The following is a 26,748-nucleotide window of genomic DNA, read 5'->3' on the forward strand; positions in this document are numbered from 1 at the left end:
AAATCTTGTACCAAGCAGTGGTGGCACACAACTTTAATCCCAGTACTTGAGAGGCAGAGGCAGGAGGATCTCTGTGAGTTCAAGGCCAGCATGATCTACAGATCAGGGCAGCCAAGGGCTACACAGAGGAACTCTGTCTTGAACAAGACAAAACAAACAGCTCCCCACCCCCACCCTGCACAAAAAAACAAAAAACAAACAAAAAAACCCCTGCAAGACCTAAGTAACAGCCAGAGCAGTACTTTACTGAGAACTTTTGAGAAAATGAACAGTGGCTTACCTTAACCCTTAACTTCTAAGATGAAATTTAAGCTATGTCTATTTACCTTCATTCCACACTTCCGGTTTACAAGCTGCATATCTAACAAATTTGTTGAAAAGAAAACCCTCTCCTTCTAAAGATGACATCTTTTAATTCTTATCGGAAAACGTTTTTTCATATTAAGCACTCTTTTCCTTTCTAACATTAAACCTCTTGTGTTAAAACTATAATTCTAAAAAAACTGATAGAACATCAATGTCAACAAGATACATATTTAGGTCTCTATTTTCACTCAATCCAATAGTTACATTTTAGCTACTTACTCTGTCCCCAGGTTTAAGTAGTGGCTCATTCTTACTAGTCAGTTTATTAAGTAGAGTATAAGCTAATTTTAAACTCCGGCTCCAAAGTTTACCTAAAATAAAACAAAAGTAATAATCAATGTTAAGTTCTAAGAAACTAACAGTTAACATTGACTGTCATGAATACATGTCCTATAGCACATCATTTCTCTATGGTAGCTTCAGTTTCCAACTATTAACTACTTGGTGCAATATCACCAGGAATATCATAGCCTTCTCTCAAGAAACAACCTAAATTTATTTTTATTATACAAATGGGACTTTATTACAAAAACCAGTCAGCAAAAAGGCCACACTATGTGTGTGTATGTATATGTACAAGGATACACAGATCCCAGTGTGACCCCTCACACTCTCACATTCTGGTGGTGCAGTCTGGTAACCATGTTCTCTCTCTGAATGAATGCCCATATGTAGATAATACTGAAGGAAGTGCTATGCTGATGTGTGTGAACTGTGAGACCTGAGAAATCAGGGAAAACATTAAACTCCAAACATGGCTCCAGCCTGCATTAAAAATCAATTCAGAGGCAGGGCGGCAGTGGTATATGCCTTTAGTCCCAGCACTTGATCGGTGGGGGCAGGTGTGTCTCTGTGAGATTGAGGCCAGCCTAGTCTACAAAGCTACACAGAGAAACCCTGTCTCAAAACAAACAAACAAACAAACAAACAAACAAAAAAGATCAATTCAGAATGTTAACAATACATACACATTTCCCAACTGAATCTATCGGTGTGTCATGAATAATGCTTAGTGACCACATCAGTTTTACCTCCAAAAAACAATCTCTGAGACTATCAGCATAATTTGCCATGTTAACAGAACAAAAATGAAAAATTAAGTAATATCAAAAGGGTGGATGAAAACTAATAATTATTCACAATTTCTAAATGACTATAAAAGATTTAAGTCCTTCTTAAACCAGGAATGAAAGGAAACCAGACAGGAGCTATCCTAGTGATGTTAGATACCACAGAGGCAAGGTGGGAAAGGCTACCTTCAACATCAGTGAGTTCAGTGAGAAGGTAACATGTCTGGAAATAAAACTGCTGTTTGTGGATGCTATGATTATATATTTCATGACTCTTTTACAACTGAATTTAGTAAGGCTGCCAGATTAATCAGCATACAAACATCACTTGATTATTTAAGACAAGTTACAGTATTATTTAAATATTTAAGAGTTAAGAGTCACAAGAAACATAAAAGGCTCTTCATGGAAAATTATAAGTTAAAAAGCCACCAAAATGGTTCAGTGGGTAAAGGCACTTGTTGCCAAAGCTGACAACTCAAGCTCAATCCCTAGAACCTGCGTGGTGGAAGGAAAAGAAGTGACTTCCACAAGTAGCCCTCTGACCTCTGTATGGATGCCCTGAGAAACATGGGCACACATGTACACACAGTTCAAAAGGAAAGAAGAATTATATAATACATATTTGACAACAAAGCCTCAAAAATGCAAAGGTGTTAAATCTCAGCAAGATTCAAAGCCATGCCCATCAAGGTCTCAGCTCAGAGATACTCAACAAGCTACTTCTAAAAGAGACCCTGAAACACACAGAGTACAAAGAGCCAAGATGCCCTCCAAGAAAAGAGAGGAAGACCCTAAGGTGTCAAAACGTGTTACAGAAAGCTATGGCATCAAGGGGGTGATCAGGCCAGGTGTGGGTGGCCCACACCTTTAATCCCAACACGCAGGAGGCGAGGCAGAGGCAGAGGCAGATGGATCGCTATGGGTTCAAGGCCAGCCTGGTCTACAGGTTCCAGGTTAGCCAGAGCAACATAGTATGACTTCATTTCAAAAACAAAGACAAAAAAGAAAGTCTGCCAACTGGGAAGACTTTTCTGCTTTATAATGTGCACCAACTACGGTGTCTGCTGTGGCACATACACAACGTCGTGAGGTAAACAGGACACACGGTGCTGTCTGCTGATACTTGCCGTAAGTGAGTGTGCAGGTGGCTTTCCCCGCTGTATCCAAGGCGGTCAGACAGGGGGCTTTGGGCTGTGTTGTGCCCCAGAGCTGCAGTGCAGCCAGCAGAGATGGTGGCCCAGAAGTCCCCACCGACAGAGGCTCCCCCTTCAGCACTGCTGTCTGATCACCCTCGGGCTTGGGCTGATTTGGATCTGGTTGCTGAACTATAAAGCAACATCAAGATTTTAAACCCAACATTTCAGAGGACTATGTACACATCTGTTTGCTAACGACTGTTCTTTGTGGCTTCACTATTAGCAATCAACTTTATTAAAGGACTTACACAAATCTGCTCAGATTTTGTTTGTCTTCATTGTAGTCACAGACAAATTAGTCAAAGGACTAAAGGAAAGTTGGTTACATACAATAAGTTTGAGACAAAAACCACTCACAATTTTGCCAAGCACAACCTCATGTGATAAAGCCGACCACAGCACAGAATTTCTGCTTTCCTCCCTTTCCTCCCCTGGGGGATGCACTGTGGCATGACGGAACCCCACAGCTTCAACGAAGGGGCAGGAAGGCTTCAGAACCTGAGAAATAGGTCCTAGAAACTGGCTCACTTTGGATCAAGTGAACATAACCACCTCTGCAGGCGGCCATCAAAACCACCAGCAAAGGGGGAGGGGGGGGACACGCTAGAGAGACCACTCGGTGGTTAAGAACATTGTTGTTCCTAGTTTTCAGAATCTATTAACTCCAGAGCCAGGGAATCAGATGCCCTCTTTTGACCTCCACAGGCACCAACCACACACACAGTGCATGTACATATATGCAGGCAAAACATATACACATAAAATGAATAAGCCACAATATTCCCCAAAACATGGAAGACCACGTCAGAGAACTCTACCTTCCAATAACTCCTCAAAATCATCCACAAAGAACTCCTTCAGGGGAGGGCGCTTTGGCCTCTTGAGGGTATTCAGTAGCTGCTGGATTTTGGAGGACACTCTGCTGTTCACGGGCACACCTGCCAAGAGAACAGGACTGAAGCTGTGGCATGCTACACCCACCAGAGCATGCGCTGGGTGAGAGGTTTGATGACAATCTGTTAAGTGTGGCAGACCAACAAACCCAGCCAGGGCTGGTATATCAGTCACTGTAGGCTGTACTAATCCATTTGACAAGCATCTATGGAATGCCTCTCAGGAAACAAAGTAATCCAGAAACCCTGGGAGGAGGAAGGTAACCCCATGGCCCTTTTAGAGCACATGAGGTCAAACTCACTGCATGTCTTATTAGAATATAGTCTATAGATAATAAAGAGATGGCTCATCAGCATAGGCTGCTCTTCCAGAGGACCTGGGTTCAAGTCCCAGCACCCACATGGCGACTCAAAACCAATCTTGGAGGCTCCAATACCCTCTCTTGGCCTCTGTGGGCCCTGCAATGATGTTGGGAGGCAACTGGATCATGAAGACTGTTGTGGTTTCAATGAGGAGTGTTTCCCATACGTTAATTATTTGAAGACTTAGTCCCCAGTTGGTGGTGTTAATCTGGGGAGGTTATGGAACTTTTAGGATATAGAACTTTGCTTGAATGTGCTACAGGAGATGGGATGTAATTAGAGGAAGTAGGTCATCAGGGTATTTAACTTTAAAGCTATACCTTCCCTCCCCACACACACCTTTTCTCCCTGGTCTGCTTTCTGGCAACCACAATAACATGTGTTCCCACCACGATTATCAGCCTGGTCTCAAGCCTACAATGAAGGGGGTCAAGGGACCAAGAATTGAAACCTCTGAAGCCATGGACCAAAATAAACCCTTTCTCCTTGGGTATTCTGTCAGAACAATGAAAGTTTCCATGCTCTACTTTAGTGTTCTACTGCAAGACCACTGCAACTCTTAGAAAAGAAAGCATCTAATTGGGAGCTTGCTTACAGTTTTGGAGATTTAGTCCCTAATCATTGTGGTGGAAAGTAGATGGGCGTGGTGCTGGAGCAGCAGCTGAAACTTTCTATCCTGATCCACAGCAGACAGACAGACAGACAGACAGACAGACAGAGAGAGAGAGAGAGAGAGAGAGAGAGAGAGAGAGAGAGAGAGACTGGCCCTGCCATGACTTTTGGAAACCTCAAAGCCCACCTCTAGTGACACACTTCCTCCAACAAGGTCACTCCTAAGGCCACACCTCCTAATCCTCCCTGGTGAATAAGCATTCAAATATATTAGCCAGTCGTGGCCATTCTCATTCAAACCACCCACTATACAACAAGGTAAGCTCAGGTCATTTCCTACTATACCCTTCCATCTTGTACCTCTTCTTAAAAGATAACCATTCTCATTGCTTTCTGACTACCCTTCCTGTGTCCTACTGCAAAGAAGTGCAGACATAGTCATGGTTTTTTTTTCTTCTTTCTTACACAGATGCAGAAGACTGCAAATGTCTTTTGACTCTGCTCCTCCTTTTAGCAACACCTGGAAAAGCACTTTAATATAGTTCACAAAGATCCTCCTCATCCATTTTGACAAATGCACAGTACTCTACAATGTGAACCTGCTAGCTTTATTGAGCCGATTTATGAGGCTTGAATAATTTATATAGTTTCTAATATAATTAAAACCAGTGCTGTATCATAACTGTGTACACATCTATTTCCTTATTTTTGGAGGAGTATGTTCAAAGAAGATTTCTAAGCTGGTTTATCTGGTGTGCTCATTTCTTTCTGTTGCTATGACAAAACAACCTGACAAAAGAGACTCACAGGAAAAGGGTTTATTCTAATTTACAGCTTAATGGGATACTTTCCATTTTGTGCAGAAGCTTAAGCAGCAAGAGCTTGAAGCAACTGGTTTCCCTGTATCCACAGTTTGGAAGCGGAGCGTGAGAGATGCATATGCTCAGCTTGCTTTCTCCTTCTTATGCAATCATGACCCCAGCTCACAGAACAGTGCCACCCAGTACAAGGTGCACTGTCCCCACCCCAACTGACCTAATCTAGTTAATCCCTCATAGGCATGCTCAGAGACTAACCTAATCTAGATAATCCCTCATAGGCATATCCAGAGGCATATTTTAAACTTTCATTAAATTCAATTTTTCTTTTCTTTTTTTGGTATCACATCCAAGAAAATGCAATGTAATAAAGTTAATGCCCAATGTTTCCTTGTTAATGGTTTTATAGTATTAGGCCTCTGATCCATTTGAGTTTTGTATGCAGTATTAGAAAAAGGTCTAGCTTCGCTGTTTTATAAGTGATATCTCAGTTTCCCAGCACCACTGTCTTTTTCCTGTTGAATGACTTTAGCACCCTTGTTAAAAATCACCTGAGGTGTTGGCAGATGGTTCAGTGGGTAAAAGAGCTTGCCACTAAGCCTTATGGCCTGAGTTCAATGCTCAGAACTCATAGAGCTGAAGGTTCTCCCCTTCCTCAACTGACTTCCACATGTGTGTGGAGGCATGTGTGTATGTACAGGCATGTGTGCACATGCACTCATACACAAATACACACTGAATCAATGGATGGATTGATGGACAGATGGATAGACAGACAGACAAAACGTAATTTCAAAAAGTCATTTGAGCTGGGTGGTGGTGGCACATGCCTTTAATCCCAGCACTTGGGAGGCAGAGACAGGAGGATCTCTTTGAGTTCAAGGCCAGCCTGGGATACAGAGTGAGTATCTGAGAACAGTACAGCCACGAACATAGAGGAACACTGTTACAACAACAACAACAAAAGCCATCTATCTAATCATATACATGAGGACTTATTTCTGAGTGTTCTGTTCTGTTCTGTTCCATGGATGTACAGAGTTGTCCTCATGCCAGTCCTACACAGCTCCAATTGCTCCTGCCCTGTAATAAATCTTAGAGACACGAGAACCCTCTGCTTTGTTCTCTATTTTTAAGGTTAGCATGACCATTTAAGGTTCCTATGAATTCTTAGATGAGTTTATTTCTGAAAAAAAAATTACTAAGATTTTCATAGGGATTATGTGATGTATTTATAGACTGCTTTGAGTAATTTTAATTTAACTTAATATAAATTGAAACTGATCTTTCTGTGATGGCTGTGTATCTTGCTACTTCATTGAAACCATTTATTAATTTCTTCTGTATGAATGTGTTTATCTTTTTGGTTTTGCACATACAAGATCATATCATCTACAAAGAGATAGTCTTACTTCTTCTTACAGTTTGGATGCCTTTTTTTGGTTTTGATTTTCTTTGCTTGATTTCTCTGGCTAGGGTTTCCACTCCTTTGATGACTAGAAGCGCAGATAAAGCAGGCATCCTCAGCTGCCTCACCACTCTGTATCGTGATCCCCACAATGAGAAACTGTAAGATTGACTTGGTCCTTCAAAGAGCTAGCTTTCAGCTTGTGTCTCTCTACTGTCTTGTCTTGTGTGGGGTGCTAAGTTTCAGGCTTATAGATATAGATATTATTTCTTTCCTTCTACTTTAGATTTCTTCTGTTCTTTTTCTGCTTAAGGAAAGAAACTCTTAGAAGACTGAGTTCAGACACTTTTATTTTCTAGTATTATTATCCGAAGCTCTAAATTCCCTCCTAACATAGTTCTCTGAGTTTGCAACAACCTCAAAAGCTGCCAAGGTTATGAGACATGGTACCCAGCTTGCCACACTGACTCTGGGTAGAGGTACTTCCCAAAGCTGCATATTTCTCTTCTTCAGAACTGGAAGGGGGAGCTGTTTCCTAGCTATTTCCAGTCACTCTTCTACATGATGTTTCTATGGTAACATTCACTGCACACTGGTCTCTGTTTATTTGCACAGAAGCATAAATGATGTCTGGTTTAGAGAACAGGAATACATAAATGCCATGTTAAATACCACAGAGAAAACCTGTACTCTGTTAAATACCACAGAGAAAACCTGTACTCTTTCAGAAAAGAAAGAGACATGTTTCTTACCATCTGCAGTTTCCAGCACATTCCTGCCGTGCCCTCGAGGAACGCCTCTCACAGATGCCACCTGTGGACGCTCATAGTGTGAGTGCTCTGCAAGCCCAGTGGTGACATCAGGAGGGGCAGAGTGCAGATCTGATATATGAAAAACATTCCCAAATAACAGTGATTAATTCAACAAGCATTGCTTATCTGAACCTGTCAGTCCGAAGTTTCATTGTCTGAACTCTAAGCAAGGAATTAATTATGGTATCCTGAAAGTTTTGTTTCCTGGCTAAACAAAGGCCTGCAGGACCCTATACACCCCCACATGTGCTATACAGAAATGTGTGTGTATTGGGATGTGTCTCAATTCAACTCTTTAAAAGACAGACCTAGACTTGCCTCAACAAGATGATGGGACAGACTTAGTAGACTTTCTAGAGGAGGCCTTACCCTCTCCGAGGAGCAGATGGGAGGAGAAAGTGGGGGGGGAGCAGGAGGCAAGGAGGGAGAGGGAACTGGAATTGGAATGTAAAAAATAAATTAATTAAAAAAAAGCAAAAGAAAAAGACAGATGTAGAACCACCAACTATATCACAAAGCACACAGAAAACTTGTCTGTTAACACAAGAGCTTAACAAGAGCTTAGCTAGAAAGTTTCACTAAAGAAAACAAAAATAATTTGAAATAAAATGCTACTAGATGCTTCTTGCCACATTATGAAGTTGGCAATCTTGTAACTTCCCTAAAAGTAGGATAGATGTTATGAAGACATCATCTTTGTGGCCAAAGAATGTAAGTACAAAAATTAGGGGATGGAAAGATGGCTCAGCAGTTAAGAGCACTTGTTGCTTTTGGCAAAGGACCCAGGTTCAGTTCCCAGCACCCACATGGCAGCTCACAAATGTCTGTATCTCCAGTTCAAGGGAATCCAGCACCCTCTTCTGGTCTTCTTGGGCAATGTGTGCTAATAAGGCATATAAATGAATGCCTTACTAAAAACACTCAGACAAAAAAAAAAAAAAAAAAAAAAAAAATCTTAAAAAAATACAAAAACTAGCCAGGCATTAAATAACCCTTTAACAGTACCTCAGGAGACAGGGACAGGCTGATCTCTGTAGTAAGTTCAACGCTATCCTGGTATACATAGCAAGTTCCAGGCTAGCCAGAGTTACAAGGAGAGACCCTGTGTCTGGAAAACTTTTTAAAAATGAACTATAAAAACTAAAAGTGCCCCATATGCTGGTTAAAAATTTCTTCAATGATCCTGATACATCTATAAGTGATGCATACCTACATGTCCAACTACTTAAGTGACAGAGACAGAAGGGTCACAAGTTCAAAACCAGCCTGTGTAGCATGGCACAACCCATCTCAAATGAATAAGATATTTTAAAAATTAAGAGAACACATTCAACTTAATGCACAATCAATTAATACCACATTTGAGAGAGTGCATAAGATACCATTTAAATTATTGCTTTCATTCTCTCAACATAATTTTTTTGGCCGGGTGATGGTGGCACCCACCTTTTAATCTCAGCACTTAGGAGGCAGAGGCAGGCAGATCTCTGAGAGTTCAAGGCTAGCCTGGTCTACAAAGCTACACAGAGAAACTCTTATCTCGGAAAAAAAACAAAAAAAAATTTTTTTTTTTGTAATTTTCAATGTATAGTACTTTGATCGGTTCCAAATATTGACTGTAAGCTGCCATTGCACTTTTCATTATTCCTGGGCCTAAGCGATGAAAGGAACGATAGTGGGACAGCTGCTGAATGTGACATTGCACCACACACTGAATGCAACCAGGGGATGAAGGCTGGTAATCTGAACTATTTAAATCAATGTGCTGCTCACTGTGGTACTATTAACACTCTGGTGTTTCAAATCTGACCATCTATCATTTCGTTAACTTGGATAAAATTCAGAGTAAGACCTGAATGTATAGGAACAAAGAAAATATATAAGAGATGCAGGGAGCCTTGCATAAAACATAAACTTACTCTTTCTAAAACTGAATATACTTTTGAAAACAAAAATCTAAGATTCAATGGCAGTTTTCACAGCCCTTGAAAAGGCCTGGTGATGAGCACACTGGCATTTTAAAGTCTGCATCAGGAAGACATTTCAGTTTATACAGAAACATCCCTGTGCTTTCAAACCTAGCAAAAAGAATAATGATTTTAAAAGTACATACAGAAAGAAGATAACTTATATACAACAAAATAGTTTTTTTAAAAAAAAAACAGCTACATAAGGGGCGGTGGTGGCATAACACCTTTAATCCCAGCACTCGGGTAGCACAGGCAGGCGGATCTCTGAGTTCAAAGCCAGCCTTTTTGTCTACAGAGCCAGTTCCAAGCCAGTCAGGGTTACACAGAGAAAAAAAAAAAAAAACCCGCTTTTAAAACTATCCCTAAAAGCACTGTTTTTTAATACAGAAGCTCATAACTATGTCAAAATGTTTAATGTATTTTATTTCCTTAATTCAAAACTTAAACTAATGATTAAAAAAAGAAATACCCTTACCTAGTAAGTTCCACTTCAAAATTCTTACCTAATACATTATTCTTATGTATATTCTTTAGTTCATTTATCTGGAGTTAGAAGTAAAATAATGGTTTTGTAGCGAGGGCAGGAAATGTGCACACAACCTATGCCAATGACCTAGGACCATTATATTTCAGAAATCAGAGTAGTATGAATTTGGGACATTAAATAGGGACATTCCCTAGTCAAGCATTCCTAACTGAAACCCTGAAATGTTCCAATGTGCTGGTCTACATTTCAGACTTGAGATTAAGAAAGATAAACTTGTATTTGGAAATCAAGTTAAAAGCCAGTGAGGTGGCTCTGTGAATAAAAGTACTTGCCATGCCAGCCTTTGACCTGAGTTCAATTCCTGGAGCACACAGTAGAAGGAGGGAACTGACACAAACACACATAAGTTTGTGACCACACACACGCAAAATAACAAAGCTTGGTGGGCTGAGTGCACAGGTAAAGGCAATTACCACCAAGCCTTACAACCTGAGTTGAAATACCCAGAACCCACATGGTAGAAAGAGAACAATTAGCTCTTCTGACCTCTACCCATGCACCATGGTGTCCCTACACACATAATAAACAACTTTAAATGCATTTAAAGTTAAAGGGATAAATAAATAACTAAATAAATAAAGTGTAGAAATCAAGTTAAGTGTGCTCTTCAACTACTCACTAGAAGATCAAAACTACATCTGCAGTAAGATCATGGGATCCAAGCTGAGATTTTTTTTGACACTGAGGAGAGTCAGTCACAAAACATCCATGGTAGGCCAAGCAAGTAAGAAAGGGAAGGGGACTCTCACACTATGGAGATATAAATGCACCCACACACAGGTGCGCTGTGTGCGTGCGCGCGTGTGCACGTGCACACACACACACACAGAGCTAAATAAATAAATGTAAAACAAAAACAACACAAAAGCCTCCATATCAACAGGAAAGCACAGCACTGGCTGCCTTCCTGTCCCAGACTGTCAAATTCCTTGAGGAAAGGTAGGCTGCAGCCACCAGCCACACAGGAAATGGCGCTGCAGACACCCTGCAGGCAGCTGTTTTATTAATGCCGATCTACTCTTGCTGCTGCTACTCATACAGCTGCTCCGTGAGCAAGAAGCACGGTGTGGCAGAGGAAGCACAGATTTCCACCTGACACCATTGCAGTGGGAAACACATGTCCAGTGAGTAGACAGGAATCATACAGGGTCTCAAAAAATAAAAATCAAAGAGATGAACTGACAAGCTCCAGAGAGGGTGCTGAGACAAACCACAGGCTACCAGCAGACACATCCCCATTCACTCTTGTGCCAGCCAGCACACCAAACTTGGACCTGAAAAGAACTCAGAACATGGTCCCAGCAGCATCTCGAGTGGCCTGCTCCACCAACGTTCCTGATACACTGCAGGTGCTCACCAACCACCCCAGGTCCAGCAGATGAGAAAATGAAGGGGCACAAACAACACTGGGGCCAGCACTCTTCCCACTGAGGAGGGTGTGAGCTCAGCAAGTCATGCTCACTCCCTCTGCTTCATCCAGAAAATGGGGGATGAGATGAGTCTTTAATATGGACTACATTCTAAGGGACTAGGACATGAATATCTCTGGGCTTCGCATACAACTAATCACACATCTACTTTTCATAGGCAGGGTTTCAAATGGCTCAAGGTGCCACTTCTTTCTTTCTAAAATTACTGTTACCCAAGAACGCATGACTGAGAAGACTCCTATATCTTTAAGACTAGCTTTAACTGACATCTTGATTTTAGGAAGAGGACTATCTGCAGGAAGAAAGATCAGACCAAAACTAGTGCCTTAGCCACCATCTCAGGACTCGTGCACAAGGACAACACGCGGCCCTTATAGACACACGCAAAAGGCCACAGGAGAGATGGTGACTAGAGAGCCTGGCCCAGGGTGGCCATCACAACCATCCGAAAAAGAGGAAAGGACAATAGGACGTCAAGAGAACAGCATGTCGCTAAGGGCTGGGGCATGCCCACCAGCCTGGAACTGCCAGGCAATGGAATTACAGGATTGCTTCTGTCACTAAAAGACACATTTCAGACAAGAAAGAGGTGGGTCTAGATGGAGACAAAAACATAGCAATAGAACCATTCTGTTCAGTAATTTGGATGCCAAACCATCCAAGTGTGACCCCCCCATTGTGTCAAATGTGATTATTAAAAGCTAAAAACCAGCTGATAGCTCAAGCAGACAAGGCACCATGTGACATCTGGCTCATGATCTCAGTCACTTGACAGTAGTCCTCTGTCCCGGACACTCCTGACCCTTCCCAATTGGCAGGACTAGACAGCTGTTACTGACCTATGTGGGCGTGGGCCGTGAGGCCTGCAAGCGCAGGGGCAGCACTAGGAGCAGCAGCAGGTCTCCCTCCCGGGTGGGATGAGGTGGAGGATGCAGAGGATGAAGTGGACGAGCCCTGAATGACCCTGTCGAGCCAGGGCTCGATGCTGGAATGGCTCTGGAGCAGAGTGGAGGTGAGTCGCCCAGGTCGCCGTAAAGAGCCCTCATCTTCTGAGGCAGATGACGTGTCTGTGATTAAAATAACGACGACAAGCATGATGTAGAGATGGGGCAAGAGGGGGAGGGGGTCTCTCACTTGGTCCCAGGCCTGAAGCACAGTTCTACCCTGCACAACAAGTGGGCACCTCAAAGGTCACCTTCAGAAGGGCACACAGGAAGTCCTACTTTTGAGAGGTGATCCCATGAGTGCCAAGATCCCCACAGAGACCTTGGCCACAGTGTATCACACACTAGGAATGGAAACAGTTCTGTCCCCTAAACCTAGGAAACCCAACTGTGATGTGCTCTGTGAGTGTCCAGCACTCATGCTGTCCATCCACACGGCCCAACTCCACATCCACACTTGAGCATGGCACATCAGCGGCCCGCATCTCATATCCTAGCCCACACGCGAATGTCATGGCACTGCAGGTGTTATGGGAGACTATGGCCCTGTCTACATCCATGTTCATAGGGGAAACAGGGAAGAAACTCTGGAAAGGGTTCTATCTCAACATAACTGCTTCGGCTCATAAAACTATTTGTGAATTAGGCTTCCATTGGGTCGGCATGCCTGCATTTTATTACAGTTATTAAAACATTTTAATGTCAGACAGTGCCTATAGTGTTATTAGCAGAGACAGTAATGTGACAGTAATTTCTAAAGACTTTTTCCAATGAGCTTTTCTTAAAAGGGAAGAGGCACCCAATGAGCTGCCAGGACACCCTGAAAATCTTGTACATTCTAGTCTTCACCACTTCAGTAGTTCCAAACGCATCACACCTAAATGACTTATCTGTTGACTTAGAAACATGAGGGGCATCTGTGGAAATGCATGAATGAAGCCACCATACATCAGTACCACAGTCCAGCTAAAGAGGACGTTAGAGAGAAACCTATATACATACTTTCATTTCCAGAGGTAACAACGAATGATAAAATATACCTGACCATCCAAATAAGTGTCTTAAATGACCCCAGAGGAGACGTGGCTAGGAGGTTAGTGGTACAACAGACAAAGGGAATGAATTAGAATAAGTTTAAAATTCAGTTCCAGAAGTTTGCTCTGCATTAAGTGGCTGTTTTAGGTTCATCTCTTTACTAGTTTTTTTTTTTTTTAAAAAAAAGTAAAATCCTTACAAAATTCCTACTACAATACAAATATTCACTTGGATAAGAAAAATACCAAACATACTATAGGTTCTTAGGTAAGGAATATGCACACATGTAAATATTTTTAATTTCTAAATTTTTCAAACCTGTATTACAGGCTACAAGGACATTCCAATTCAGTAAAAATAAGTACTACACCACCAGGTCTATGACACACTCATAAAACTCCATCCTGAAGCCATTTGTCAATACCTGGAGGAGTATAGGTTCCTACGGATGAATGCACGAGGACAGACCGTCTTTTTGAAGGCATGGGCATCTTCCTCTCTTTGTACTTGGCCAAAGCTGCTTGCACGGCTTCTGTGTGGACATCTGCACAGGAACAACAGTAGCAGTAGGTGTTTACCACACTGGTTACAATCCATTTTTATGTATGTTTACAACAAGCAGAAAAAAATGCTCTGCTTACCCACTTATCCCATACCTCAAATTCCCTCTATATATTGCTTTGCTTGAGGAATCAACTTTTGAACTTGATTAATACTTCTAGTTATAAAATAAAAGTAAAAACAAAAAACTGTGGACCCCAAGAGGTTAGGTTCACTGGTCAGCCATTCCAGCTAATCAGTAGGTTCACAAAACAAACATCAACAAATCAAGTAGAGACATTTTGAAAACAGCAGCCTGGAAATCAATGTCAGCATCTCAGAATGTCAGTGAGTTCCCATTAAGGGTGTTTCAATGATTATGCAGCATATGCAGTAGTCAATTCATCTGTAATTTTAAAAAATTAAGTGTACTATGATTAAGGAAGATGGCCAACATTAACCTCTGATCTCCACATGCATGCACACCTGACCAGACACATGCACAGGTCAGTTAGCACACATGTACAGCTCAGTCGGTAGAATGCTTGCATAGCATGTATGAATCCCTGGTTTCCAACCCCAGTACACAGGAAGGGGACATTTTGGTACATGACCATGTTCTTAGTCCCCAAGATGAAAACAAAAGGATCAAGAGTTAAAGGCCATACACCAATACACAGCAAGTTCCAGGCCAGCTTCAGTTACATGAGATTGAACACTTGTCTCAAAATAAGGGGGACAAGTTGGCTAGGCAAGTAAAGGTACTTATTACCACCTGATCCCTAGAACCTACAAAGTAAAAGAAAAACCAGCTCCTGCAAGTTCTCTGATCTCCATGTGTGAACCATAGCACACACACACATGCACACGCTCACACACATATATACATGCAAAATAAATAAATAAGCAAAAGTCTTTAAAAGTAAAAAAAAATTTAAATATTGTTTAAATACTTATAAAAAAGCATTGCCAAGTGGTGGGGAAATCTTATTAAAAGGAAATTCCAATTACACCAGTCGTACAGTGACTTCCACAGACAGATATTACTGTGTCGCCCCAGAGCTCCTGGTGAAGTAGATACAAACAGCAAGCATGCTGTACTGGTAGGCAGGAGAGGAAGAGTTCTCTGTAGACCAGAGAGATGCTCAGTCAGTAAAGGGCTTGCACTGCAAGCACTAGGACCTGAGTTTGACCCCCAGGACTCAGAGTTTAAAAATATCTAGGTGCACTTGTAATCCCAGGGCTAAGGAGGCAGAAACGAGAGGCTCATAGGCCAGCCAGGATAGCCTATCCAAGCTCAAAGCTGAAAACAGAGTAGATAACAACTGTATGCACACACGCACATGCACACATGTGCACACGCACGCACGCACACGCACACACACACGCACGAACACTCGCACGTGCATACACACACATACACTCACACTCACACGATTGTTGCAAGCAAGCATCCTCTAAGGCAATAAAAAAAAGACAGACATAAAACTAACTGAGACAGGCGTATTGGCTCAAGCCTTTGATCCCAGCACTCTTGAGGCAGAGGCAGACAGATTTCCATGAGTTCCAGGCCAGCCTGGTCTACAGAGCAAGTTCCAGGACAGCCAAGGAGGATACACAGAGAAATCCTGTCTCAAAACACCAAAACTATTTTAAAAAACAAATAAACAAAAGGCCCCAAATTATATGAAGGTTTCACTTTCTTAAACAATATAACGATGTTAATTATCACTCAGGTGAAAAATAACTCCTTTTTTTTTTTAAAGACAGGATTTTTCTGTATAGCCCTGGCTTGTTGGCCTGAAACTCACAGACATCTGCCTACCTCTGCCTCCTGAGTGCTGGGATTAAAGGTTTGTGCCACCATTCTCAACTGAAAACTAACTACTTCTTTGGTGGACATTCTAGCAAAGAAAAACCAACCAAAAGCCTCAATAGTGAGAACAGAGTAACCTGCCTGCTGCAACCCCACCTTCTACCCCCGCACTTCCAGAGCTATGAACCTACCTGACCGGAAGCGCTCATCCCTTGAGTTGGTAGCCCGAGACTTCTGTGGTTTAGGTGCAGCTGCAGTCATCAAGGGCCCAGGAATTCTATTCTCTGTTTGCAGACATGGGTCTACTCCTGAAACACAGTTTTATAGCTGGTATAAACAATTTGCTTTCCCATATAAAAAGCACCATTTAAAACAATGTGCATTTCTCTTATATGGCCATACAGTACATGCCACACCATTCCTGGTGTATGTGTCTCTTAAGGCACTAAAGAGCCCCTGGCTTGGGATTAAGGGCCATGAACATGGGCCAGGGCAATGTCTACATCTAGGCTACCCTCTCCCCACACCACTAGACCTAGCCTAGCCTCTAGCTCATAATTACAATGACGACTACACCCTTGGGGTGTCCATGGCAACATGGCACCATCAGTTCAAGTCTGCTGTGAGTCACATCTCCAAGAGTCAGTTCCTGCATTTATGGCTGCTCCATAAATCTAAAATGGCCTGTGCTGCTTGTTGTTACTGTTATAGTCCACAGTGTCATCAAACTCTAAGTGACAAACAGGTTACCAACCATCACTAGATGGTCCTTAAACACAAAGTGGAGAGGTAGAGAATAAACACCAAGAATAATAATACTGAATAACATTAGTGCACAGAATGTTCTAATCAGCACCTCTGTTGGTTCTGTCTTCAAATGTCCACACAGCCTCAGCCAGGCCCTGGCTCACAGTGATAGCACCCTGACCAGAGCCACCTCTAGGATACAAGACAGTAAGAAATAGCAGGGTACAAACTGCATGGTCACTAAACAAAAGTCTCTGGTATCCATCCAATCCTAATCTGCTAACATCTACTGACAGCACAGAGCACACCCTTTAGCTGAGATTCAGTAAGAATGAGCTCAGTGTCGTCAGCCTTTGTTTGAAAATGCCTAAGACTAGCCAGTGGAGGTGCCAGTCTCACTGGCTCCTCCAGTCTTGACCACACCCCCCAACACAAGCAGAGTCCATCCTGATTTTACCCTGGGTCAGTGTTCCTCATAGGAACACAGTGACAGAAGTGGTACTGCCTGACTTCTAGGACTGGGCACATGAAGCAACAACTCTCTCTACTTGGCTCAGCTATGCCTGAGGTCCAGTATGCTGATCCCCACATCAAAAGAGCCAGGTGACAAAACAGGAGAGGGAGACAGGTGAGGGGGACCTGCTAGCCCAAAAGCCAATGATGGGACCCTCACAGGTCACTTACTCAGATGCCTACTCAGACTCATCGCTAGACTCTGGCAGTATCCACAAGTACTAATCTCTGAGCTGGCCCAACTGCTGTCTAATGTGGCTGGTTACATAGCACTCATTCGAGAAAGCTACTCCAGAGACCTATGCTTAACTTCAACATCTGAGCACACACACACACACACACACACACACACACACACACACACACGAACACATGCATGAATCCACACATGCATATATACACACACATGCATTCGAGCACACATACACACATGAATACACACATGCACAAACACACATATTCACTTGCACATAAACATACACATACACGCATACATGCACATGTACAGATATATGACAATACTGAACAGTAGCCCTACTGGACTAAAGAACTACTTCAAAGTTTCACTGAAGAACACTTAGTCTCTGGCATTAAGGATTATAAAGTGATGTGGCATGCTGCACAGTGGTATATATGCACATTCCAAAACATGGGCACATTTATCCTTTAGATAGATAAGATCTTCATCAAAGACAACATAAACTGATCTGAAATTACTGAATAAAGGGGAAGTTTCTTTGTTTGACTTTTTTTTTTTTTTTTTTTTTTGGAGACAGGGTTTCTCTGTGTAACAGTCCTGGCTGTCCTGGAATTTTCTCTGTAGACCAGGCTGGCCTCAAACTCACAGAGACCCACCTGCCTCTGCCTCCAGAGTACTGGGATTAAAAGCATGTTCCACCACTGCCTGGCTAGTTTTTGTTGTTGTTTGAGATGGTCTTGTTGTGGACCCCTAGCCAATCTGGAACTTGATATGTAGATCAGGTTGGTCTTGAATTCCAGAACTCACAAAGGCCCATCTGCCTCTGCCTCCTAAACAGTGGGCTAAAGGCCTTAGGCATCATACCCGCCTTAAGTTTGTTTGTTTTAAATTATGTATATGGGGAGTGTGTGAGTGCAGGTGCCCATAGAGGCCAGATGAGGGCCTCAGATCTCCCCTGAGCTGCAGTTACAAGGGGTTGTGAGCTCCCTGATTGGGTTCTGGAACAGAGCTCTGGTCCTCTGCAACAGCAGGACGTGCTCTTATGCTAAGCCATTTCTCCAGCCAAAACATGATACACTTTTAATTTTAGCAGGTAGCAAGAGATAACTTTCCAGCAAGGTTACAGTGATTCACACTCCTACAAGCAACACATCTAAGTGCTATATCCTCACACATTTCTCGGTACTAGTTTAGAGAAAGCTTAAGAATTCTTTTATCCTAAGAGGATAGTTCACCTTAATTTGCATTTCTGTATCTACTAAAGTTGAGCGTGATTTAGTGTTCATTACCCACTTATGTTTCCTGTTCTTTGAATTTCTTTCTTCCACTTAAGAAATTTATGTTTTCTCAAATGTTTGGATATTGGTTATTTCTTCCAAATATATTTTATGATCCCAATATAGGTTCTGTATTTTTCTTGCTAAGTGAATTGGTATTTTACAATGTATTTTCATTTTAAATTAATTTTTCATGCTTTAAAATGGAACCGTTGAAAGATAAAAGCTACTTACTATCACATATCCTCTAAAGTTACAATAGTAATAAAAACCAATTCCCATAGCTAACCAGGCAGCCCTCCAAGCACACAGTGATGTTCAGTATACAAAGATCACTGCCTTTTATTCTCTAGTATTAAACCTGTTTCGTTTCAGCATCTCCTGATATCAATGTAACCAACAAAGCTATGTGGTGTGAGGGGAAAACCAGAGCCCTCTTTACCTTCCCTAGGACTGGAAATGGCAAGATAGGTGACTGTTCTGCTTAATGGGTGGTGGTGACTTCTGGAAAAACATAGGCTTTAAAACGTTTTAACCGTTTCCTTCAATCTCAATTTTAGTGTGGCTTTGTTTGTTTGTTTTTTGAGACAGGGTCTCTCTACTATGTGGATGTGGCTGTCCTGGAACTCATGTATACTAGACTGGCCTCGAATTCACAGAGTTCTACGTTCCAAATACTTGAGAGTAAAGGTGTGTGCCACCACACCTGCAATTTTAGTTTTTGTTTTGAATGAACAAATACTAATACATATCCAGCATCTTCAACATTCTTTTTCTGTTATTTATAAATATATCAATACGGGAAGTATAAAGTACAAGCAATTTAGGAAGTTTTACATAGGAGAAAATGTATCTACTGCACAGTTTAAGAACTAAAGCATGGGATGGAGAGAGGGCTCTGTGGTAACCAGTACTTTCTGTTCTTACAAGCAACAGGGAGTTAGCTTCCAGAACCCATGTGACATCTTATAGCCACCTCTACCTCATTCTAGGGGAAGGGACACTTGCTTCTGGCCTCCATGGGCATGCACGTGGTGCACAGGCACACACAATACATAAGCAAAATACACACATTAAAATTTTTTTCTGAAGAAGCAGCAGCAGCAATAATAATAGCAAAATAATAATAATATTTAAGCATGGGCTAATAAAATGGACAAGTAAAGGTGCCTACTGCACCACAGTAACAAGCTGAATTTGATCCTCAGAGCCTGTATGAAAAAGTCAGACATGGTGGCATACATCTGTAATCACAGCACTCCTATGGAGAGACAGGAAGCAAAAACAGGAAAATCGTCTAGGAGCTTCCTGGCAAGCTACTGGAGTACACAGCACAGAAGAAATGAGAGACCCTGCTTCAACCAAATGGAAGGAGAGAAGGAACTCCCAAGAGTTTTCCTCTAACCAGCACACTCAGCTCTCTCTCCTCTCTCAGTCTATCTCTCTCAAGTTTAAAAAAAGAAAAAGAAATAAAGCTTTCAGATAGCTGAAGATCACATGACCTTACAGTCCAATCTCACCTTTACCAGGAAATGGTGTGTTAGAAATCAATTTCCATTCTAGAAATTCATTTCCTTTTCTTTCTTTAACAGCTTCATAAGGATCTTGGGTGTGGTTTTTCATGGTTTGTTTATTTATTATTGTCATTACTACTTTTCTAGTCAGAGTCTCACTGTGTAGCCCTGGCTAGCCTATAACTCACTAAGTAGACCAGGCTGGCCTCAAACTCACAGAGATTCGCCTGCCTCGCCCTTCCCAGTGTCTGGTGTGTTTTTAAAGCTCATGATGGACACACTGCTCTGTGGTGCCCTTCCAAACCATCATCTCCCTGAGGTTCTCCACTTATGATGTCTACATGCTCTGATACTCCATGGTCTGGATTCTGCTGAGCAAGGTGGTTTATCTGTTGGGTCATGATGGACATCCTTGTGTACCTAAAGGAGAACTGTGACACCACGTGACACAGATACATCTACAATGACTCCCTTATGGATGTCAGGCTCTGACTTTAATCTGCACTTCTCTGATTATCTGAGATGTTAGGTATTTTTTATTATTATTATTATTATTATTATTATTATTATTATTATTATTATTATTACTGGCTATTTCCTCCTTGAAATGTCTATTTAAGTCTTCACCCATTTTTCTCATCATAGGAAATTTGGGCTCTTGGTGGCATAGGTTAGACTTCTAATGCTCAGTTCTCCACCATGACTCATGCTAGGCCCCTAGCCATGATCTTCTACTGCAGAAAGAGCCAGGGCTGTTTGTTCATTCTGGGACCATTTCTGAAATCACTGTGTTATAACCATCTTCCCACAGCCTGCAGTTTTAATTTTCAGTCTCTCTGTAGTGAAGAAGAAGAAGAAGAAGCAGCTGCTGCTAAGAAATCCTTCCTATCTTGAGATGGCCACACTTCCCTGTAAGATCTCCCAAGGGCACTGCTGTTTCTGCCTCTCACACTTGGACCTAACACACCTGAAGTTAACTTTTGCAGCTATGCCAGCACCCTAGCCACATGCCATCTCTCCTAACCCAAGTCCATATGTATGCATCTGAGATGGCCTTTCTGTCGCACTAGTCTAGTAACCTACCCTTCCAAAGTAACCTACTCTCGGTGATGATAGCTTTATAATAACTCAATAACTTGCTAGACAACTCCTCCCATTACATTCTGGATCTCCTGATCTTTTGTACTTAAGGCATAACTTTAAGAATTAGGTTGTGAAATTCCATTAAAAATATTCAAAATAGCAGCTGGGTGTAATGGTGTATGCCTTAATCCTAGCACTCTGGAGAAAGAGACAGGCACATCTCTTTAAGTTCAAGGCTAGCCTGGTCTACAAAGCAAGTTCCAGAACAGCCAGAGCTACTACACAGAGAAAACCTGTCTCAAAAAAAATCAACCAACCAACCAAACAAACAAACAAACAGAAAAATAAAAACAAAACAAAAATCAAAATAATAAACATGCCAAATCTACAAATTAATGTGCAAAGAATTTAAAATTTTACAATATGTGTCCTTGTCTAGTAAGGAAATATATCCGGCTACTCTATGACCATGAATATAGAATAAGCTGCTGGGCAGTGGTGGCACATACCTTTAATCCCAGCACTTGGGAGGCAGAGACAGGTGCATCTCTGTGAGTTTGAAGCCTGCCTGGCCTACAAAATGAGTTCAAGGATAGCCAGAGGTGTTACACAGAGAAACCCTGTCTTGAAAAACAAATAAACAAAAGAATAAGTCCTATTTGGGAGTGAGCTCTGTATCAAGCCAAAGCTGTAAATTATAATCTATGCCCTTGGATTTTATTATTTACTAACAGACACATTATTCAGCTCTTAATAAAATATGAAACATATACCAATTTTTAAATTTAAAAAATCAGTTCTTATTTATTATTATAAGTTTGCAGTGTAAAAAATTGTACCCAAGATCTATCACATGCTAGGCAAGTGTTCTACCATTAAGCCACATACCCAGCCCATTAAAATCCGTTTTTATATCACGTTTTATAGGACAGTATATTTGTTACTAAAACGAAAGAAGGTGTTGGCCTTACCTTGAATGAGGGGAATATAACGAGCCAGCAGCTTTGCCCTTTTCTTCTCATATCCTTTTTGAGTGATATCACCTAAAACAACGGGAAGAGAGAATTTTATTACTTGTAAAGGTCCAAAACATCTGTGTGTGCACGCGAGGGTGTACATGTGTATGTGTGTGTAAGTGTGCATGCACACATGTACATGTGGAGGCCAGAGATCAACCTTAGGCGCCTCCAACCATTCACCTTGTTTTTTGAGACAGGGTCTGTCTCTCAGTAGCCTGGAACTAACCAAGACGGCTAGGTTGGTTGACTGGCCAGTGAGCCCCAGGGACCCCAGGGGCCCCAGGGAATATGCTCTTCTTTGTCTCCCCAGCACTGGAATACAAGCATGTACCACACCTGTCTTTTTAATTTATTTTCTAGAGATCAAACTCTGCAGTTCATTCTTGTGCAGCAGGCATTTTACCAGTTAAACCCTCTCTCTCTAGCCAGTTCTAAGATTTTTAGTTTAAAAAAAAAAAAAATAGCATCTTGGGCTGGAGAAACAGCTCAGAGAGTAAGATTCTTTCTGAACAATGACAAGAACATGAATTTGGGTCCCCAGAACCCACAGAAAGCTTGATGGGGTGGTGGCCATCTGCAATCCTGGCATTCCTGTGATGCAATGGGAATTGGAGACTGGAGAGTCCCTAGTAGCTTGCAGGCCAGCTAGTCTGCTCTGTATAGCTGTAAGCAACAAGAGCCCTGTCTCAAATAAAAAACGTGAGAACTGACTCACAGGATTGACCTCTGACCTTTACACATGCACTGTGCCCCACTCCCAGACACACAAAGATTTTTTTGAATATGAACCCATATCAATGGAAAGCCATAAAAGCAACAGACTGTTGACATGTACAATTTAGGCAGACCTCATGTACAAGTTTTTGGGTGAAGGAAGCCTGACTCAAAGGCTATATACTATATATACATTATTCTGTATGATGACACACTGGAGAAGACAAAACCATAGAACCCAGACAGTGAATGCCAGCAGACAGGGAGGGGACTGTCAGAGGGAACAAGGAATCCAGTGTAAGACTTGCATGACTTGGTTCTAGCAGTAATTAGACAACTGTACTCACCTGTCAAAAGTTAACAGAACCGCACACTGGGAAATAATCTTACTGTATATAGATAATACTTTAATTGTTTAAAAAAGGTAATCAACATCTCCTGGAAACTTGTCAAAAAGTAGACTCTGATGCTGAAGATATGGCTGAGCAGTTAAGAGTGTTTCCTGTTCTTGCAGAGACACAAGTCTGGTTAGAATTGCCTGCCACTCCTGCTCCCAGGGATCCAATACCCTCTTCTGGCCTCCACAGGCACACACATATGGCACACAATTTTGTTTTAAATCTTAACAAATGCAGGACCCCAAGATCACACCTCCAATCAGCAGAATCCACACTGTATTTTCAAGAGCCTTAGATGATATGTATAAAAGTTCAAGTGTCAGAAACAACAGTACAAGCAACCTATAGGCCCTGTGCTCTCCAACCACAGGAAAAGGCCTGCTGTCCCCATAAACTATCAAAAAGAAGACAGCCAAACACATGTTAAACCCCTTTGGCAATGGAGTAGGAAATGTACTTTACATCTTGGTCTTTGTGTACTACCTAATTCCTACACAAACATAGGTGTGCTAACAGTGGGTCTTCAATGTTTTTATGAAGATTTCAGACCAGAAATGTATCCTACAACAATTCTTATTCCTAGATTTTAGTATAAATGTATGCTAATACCGTTTTCACATTACCAATTTTGGTGGGTTTCTAGTGTTTTCTAAGCCCTCCTTCTTCATCTTCCATTTTCTTCCAAACAAAAAAGTAGAAGGCTACTGAGTGTCAAAAAATACTGCCGATGAGTACCCGACCAAGTATTTTCTTCAGAAGAATTCATCTTGACTGGGGGTTGTCAGGTGTGGAAACAGTCACCTTGGAGTGGCTGACATTTACATTAAACCTCACTAAAGTTCTAGGTGTATATTAATATATTGTCCTGTACAACAAAGGCCTATAGCCAGGGAAGGTCAGTCCTGTGGGACAGACAGGCAGCGGCTGGAGTACAAGCTGGGCTACCACAAAGCCCTTCCCACTAGCCTGCCTTTTGTCCACAGCTGGACAGTCAGGCAGTCCTTTATCTATATATGTACGTTTACCCATCTCACTGTCCTCATGAGATTCTGCCCCCACCCTCACAAGCAACTGTTCTGTAACACTTAGTGTATGCACAGCAGAATATCCCCGCGTGGGTGTGTGTGTGCTTCTTTTGTTTACATGTTTTCACTCTACCTGAGTTGGCATTATCCCACAAATAAATCTGTTTCTCCTGTTGTTGCTTTTTCACTAAGTGTTCCATTTTTAACACCAACCCATCCTCAATGGATGAACAAATCTGACTCACTGCTCTGACCTTAGGATACTTGGAGAGCCACCATCTTCATCTCACCCATCAGTGGGCAACATTGGGCCCTAACCACACCAACAACATCTAGAAGGGCACTGTCAGCTCACTGGCTACTCAAACTCCAATCCCCAAGACCACTACCACTACAGCATACATGGGGTCACGAGGGCCTTCTCATCGGGTTCAAGGTAATACTGCATGATTTCACTTATTAAAATTTTAACCTATGTACAATGTTAAAGCATAAATATTTTAAACACATATTAAAATTGTGTTTACCTTATAATATATTCAAATGTGACTGATTTAAATCAAAATTCAAAAAGCTAAGACAGGGTTTCACTATGTTGCCCTGGAGCTCACTGTGCAGATGAGCTTGGACTTGGACCATGTGCCTCTGCCTCCTGAATACTTCCTTATCACCGTGCCCAGCTATGGATCTGTCTTAAATGAAGGAGGTTACGATGGTGAAGGTACCAAAAGGCACAGAGATAGCAAATATGTGTCAGGTACCTGCTTAATGCTCACCATAAGATAAAAGCAATCTCATTTTGTCATCTGACACATAACCATCCACAGATGATCTCACATTACAGTGAGATACGTTACAGTGGGGATACATCGCATGAACCCACTCTAAGTTACATGAGTCCACTCAAAAATTCATTTAACACACAGACTTCCAAGCATCGTACCTTAGTCTGGGCCTCAAGCACAGCAGCTGTCAGCAGGAAATTGTAAAAGAGTGTCACAAATGTTGATCATTAGCTAATCACTAGCATGGGGAAAAGAAGAAACTGCAAGAGGCCTGGTTGCTACTGAATACTATCACTGTCGAACCAACCGAGGCTGAAACATGCTAAGCCTGACTGTTAGTTATGTCAGTGAGCATCTGTATTCTGTTTTCATGCGTGACCAGCTGCCATTATTTTCGCATGCCCAACGTGATGGACATCGACCCCATGCACACACCACGGCACAGCCGCAGAGAGCAGGTAGGATTTTAATGGAACCCTAGCACAAAGCTGAGACACCAGGGAAGAGGGGACTCAAATACAAATTTTGTAAGCCCAAGTTCAAATCTCTTTCACAGAGAACAATAAAACACAAACAAAGGGACAAATAACAGAGCCTTGTTCCCCAACCACTGCACAAAACTGGCGAGGCCCTCTCGGGACGCAGAGAGAGCTGTTTATGCCTGAACATCCAAGCATCTGTGGGCTTTGGAAAGAATCCCGGCTACCACTGGACAGACTTCTCTTGTGGTTGCAGGGAAGATAGGGGTCTTCCTGACTTCCAGGTAGGGACAACATGAAACTTCACCTGGCTGCTGCTGCTACAGAAATAGACTTAAGATTCCAAAGCTCACTGTAGCACTAACTCACAAACATATTTCGAGAAAGTCATTGCCAAAAGCATTTAATAACTCTGCAAAGGTTGGTAGTAAATGCTGTGGGTGACAGCAAATAACTGGTATTCCGATAGCCTAAGTGTCTATCAGAAAAAGAAATCAATTTCCTGTCACACATCTTTACTACAGAACTGTTGGCAATACAAAACATCCTGATACTTGCCATACTGAGGATGGATAGCACATGATTCGTGACCTCTATCAAGTAAAAGAGCAAGCTGAATGAACAATACAGAATGGGCCTGCTCTGAAGAAAGTGAGTGTGTGTGTGTGTGTGTGTGTGTGTGTGAACACACACACATGAATCCTACCTGTTCTATGTGGCTGTGCTATAGTGTGTACATGGGACAAATGTCCATCATGTTGAGCATGTGAAAATAATGGTGGCTGTTACATATGAAAACAGAATACAGATGATCGTTGACATAATATATATATGTATGTATACATACATACAAGCATATACACAGAGAATATTGCAGGGAGGAACAACAAACCATGAACCCTGCTTATGTGGCTTCAGGCAGGGCATGGGACAGATTTCTACTCTTATTTCATATACTTCTGAACACCACCATTTTCAGCATATAACCACACACCTTTTTGTATGTAAGAATGTATGCCAGATGATTTGGCAATGCTTTGCTTACACAAGATGTTAGTAAAGAAAACTAGGTAAATTCTATGTCTCATTTCTGAAACTTCTTATGAACCTACATTTTTTTCTAAAATAAAATGTTGAAAAATATTTGTGGAGAATTGTATAGAATTAGTATT

The 26,748-nt window shown here is 41.8% G+C and overlaps 1 protein-coding gene across 1 annotated transcript in view; it reads right to left on the bottom strand.

The window, feature by feature from the left end:
- The window catches only part of Dip2a (disco interacting protein 2 homolog A), a 72,792-nt gene that overhangs the window by 35,578 nt on the left and 10,466 nt on the right, over positions 1-26,748 (bottom strand). Inside the window, exons 2-9 of the mRNA XM_051186939.1 lie at positions 22,128-22,199; positions 16,015-16,131; positions 13,892-14,011; positions 12,328-12,555; positions 7,482-7,610; positions 3,454-3,573; positions 2,567-2,764; positions 586-677 (exon numbers count right to left, since the gene is read on the bottom strand). Coding sequence (XP_051042896.1) covers positions 586-677; positions 2,567-2,764; positions 3,454-3,573; positions 7,482-7,610; positions 12,328-12,555; positions 13,892-14,011; positions 16,015-16,131; positions 22,128-22,199 — 1,076 coding nt within the window. The remainder of the gene's footprint in view (positions 1-585; positions 678-2,566; positions 2,765-3,453; positions 3,574-7,481; positions 7,611-12,327; positions 12,556-13,891; positions 14,012-16,014; positions 16,132-22,127; positions 22,200-26,748) is intronic.

Source organism: Phodopus roborovskii, unplaced genomic scaffold (assembly GCF_943737965.1).
Source record: "Phodopus roborovskii unplaced genomic scaffold, PHOROB, whole genome shotgun sequence".
In the NCBI taxonomy this organism is placed as follows: domain Eukaryota; kingdom Metazoa; phylum Chordata; class Mammalia; order Rodentia; family Cricetidae; genus Phodopus; species Phodopus roborovskii.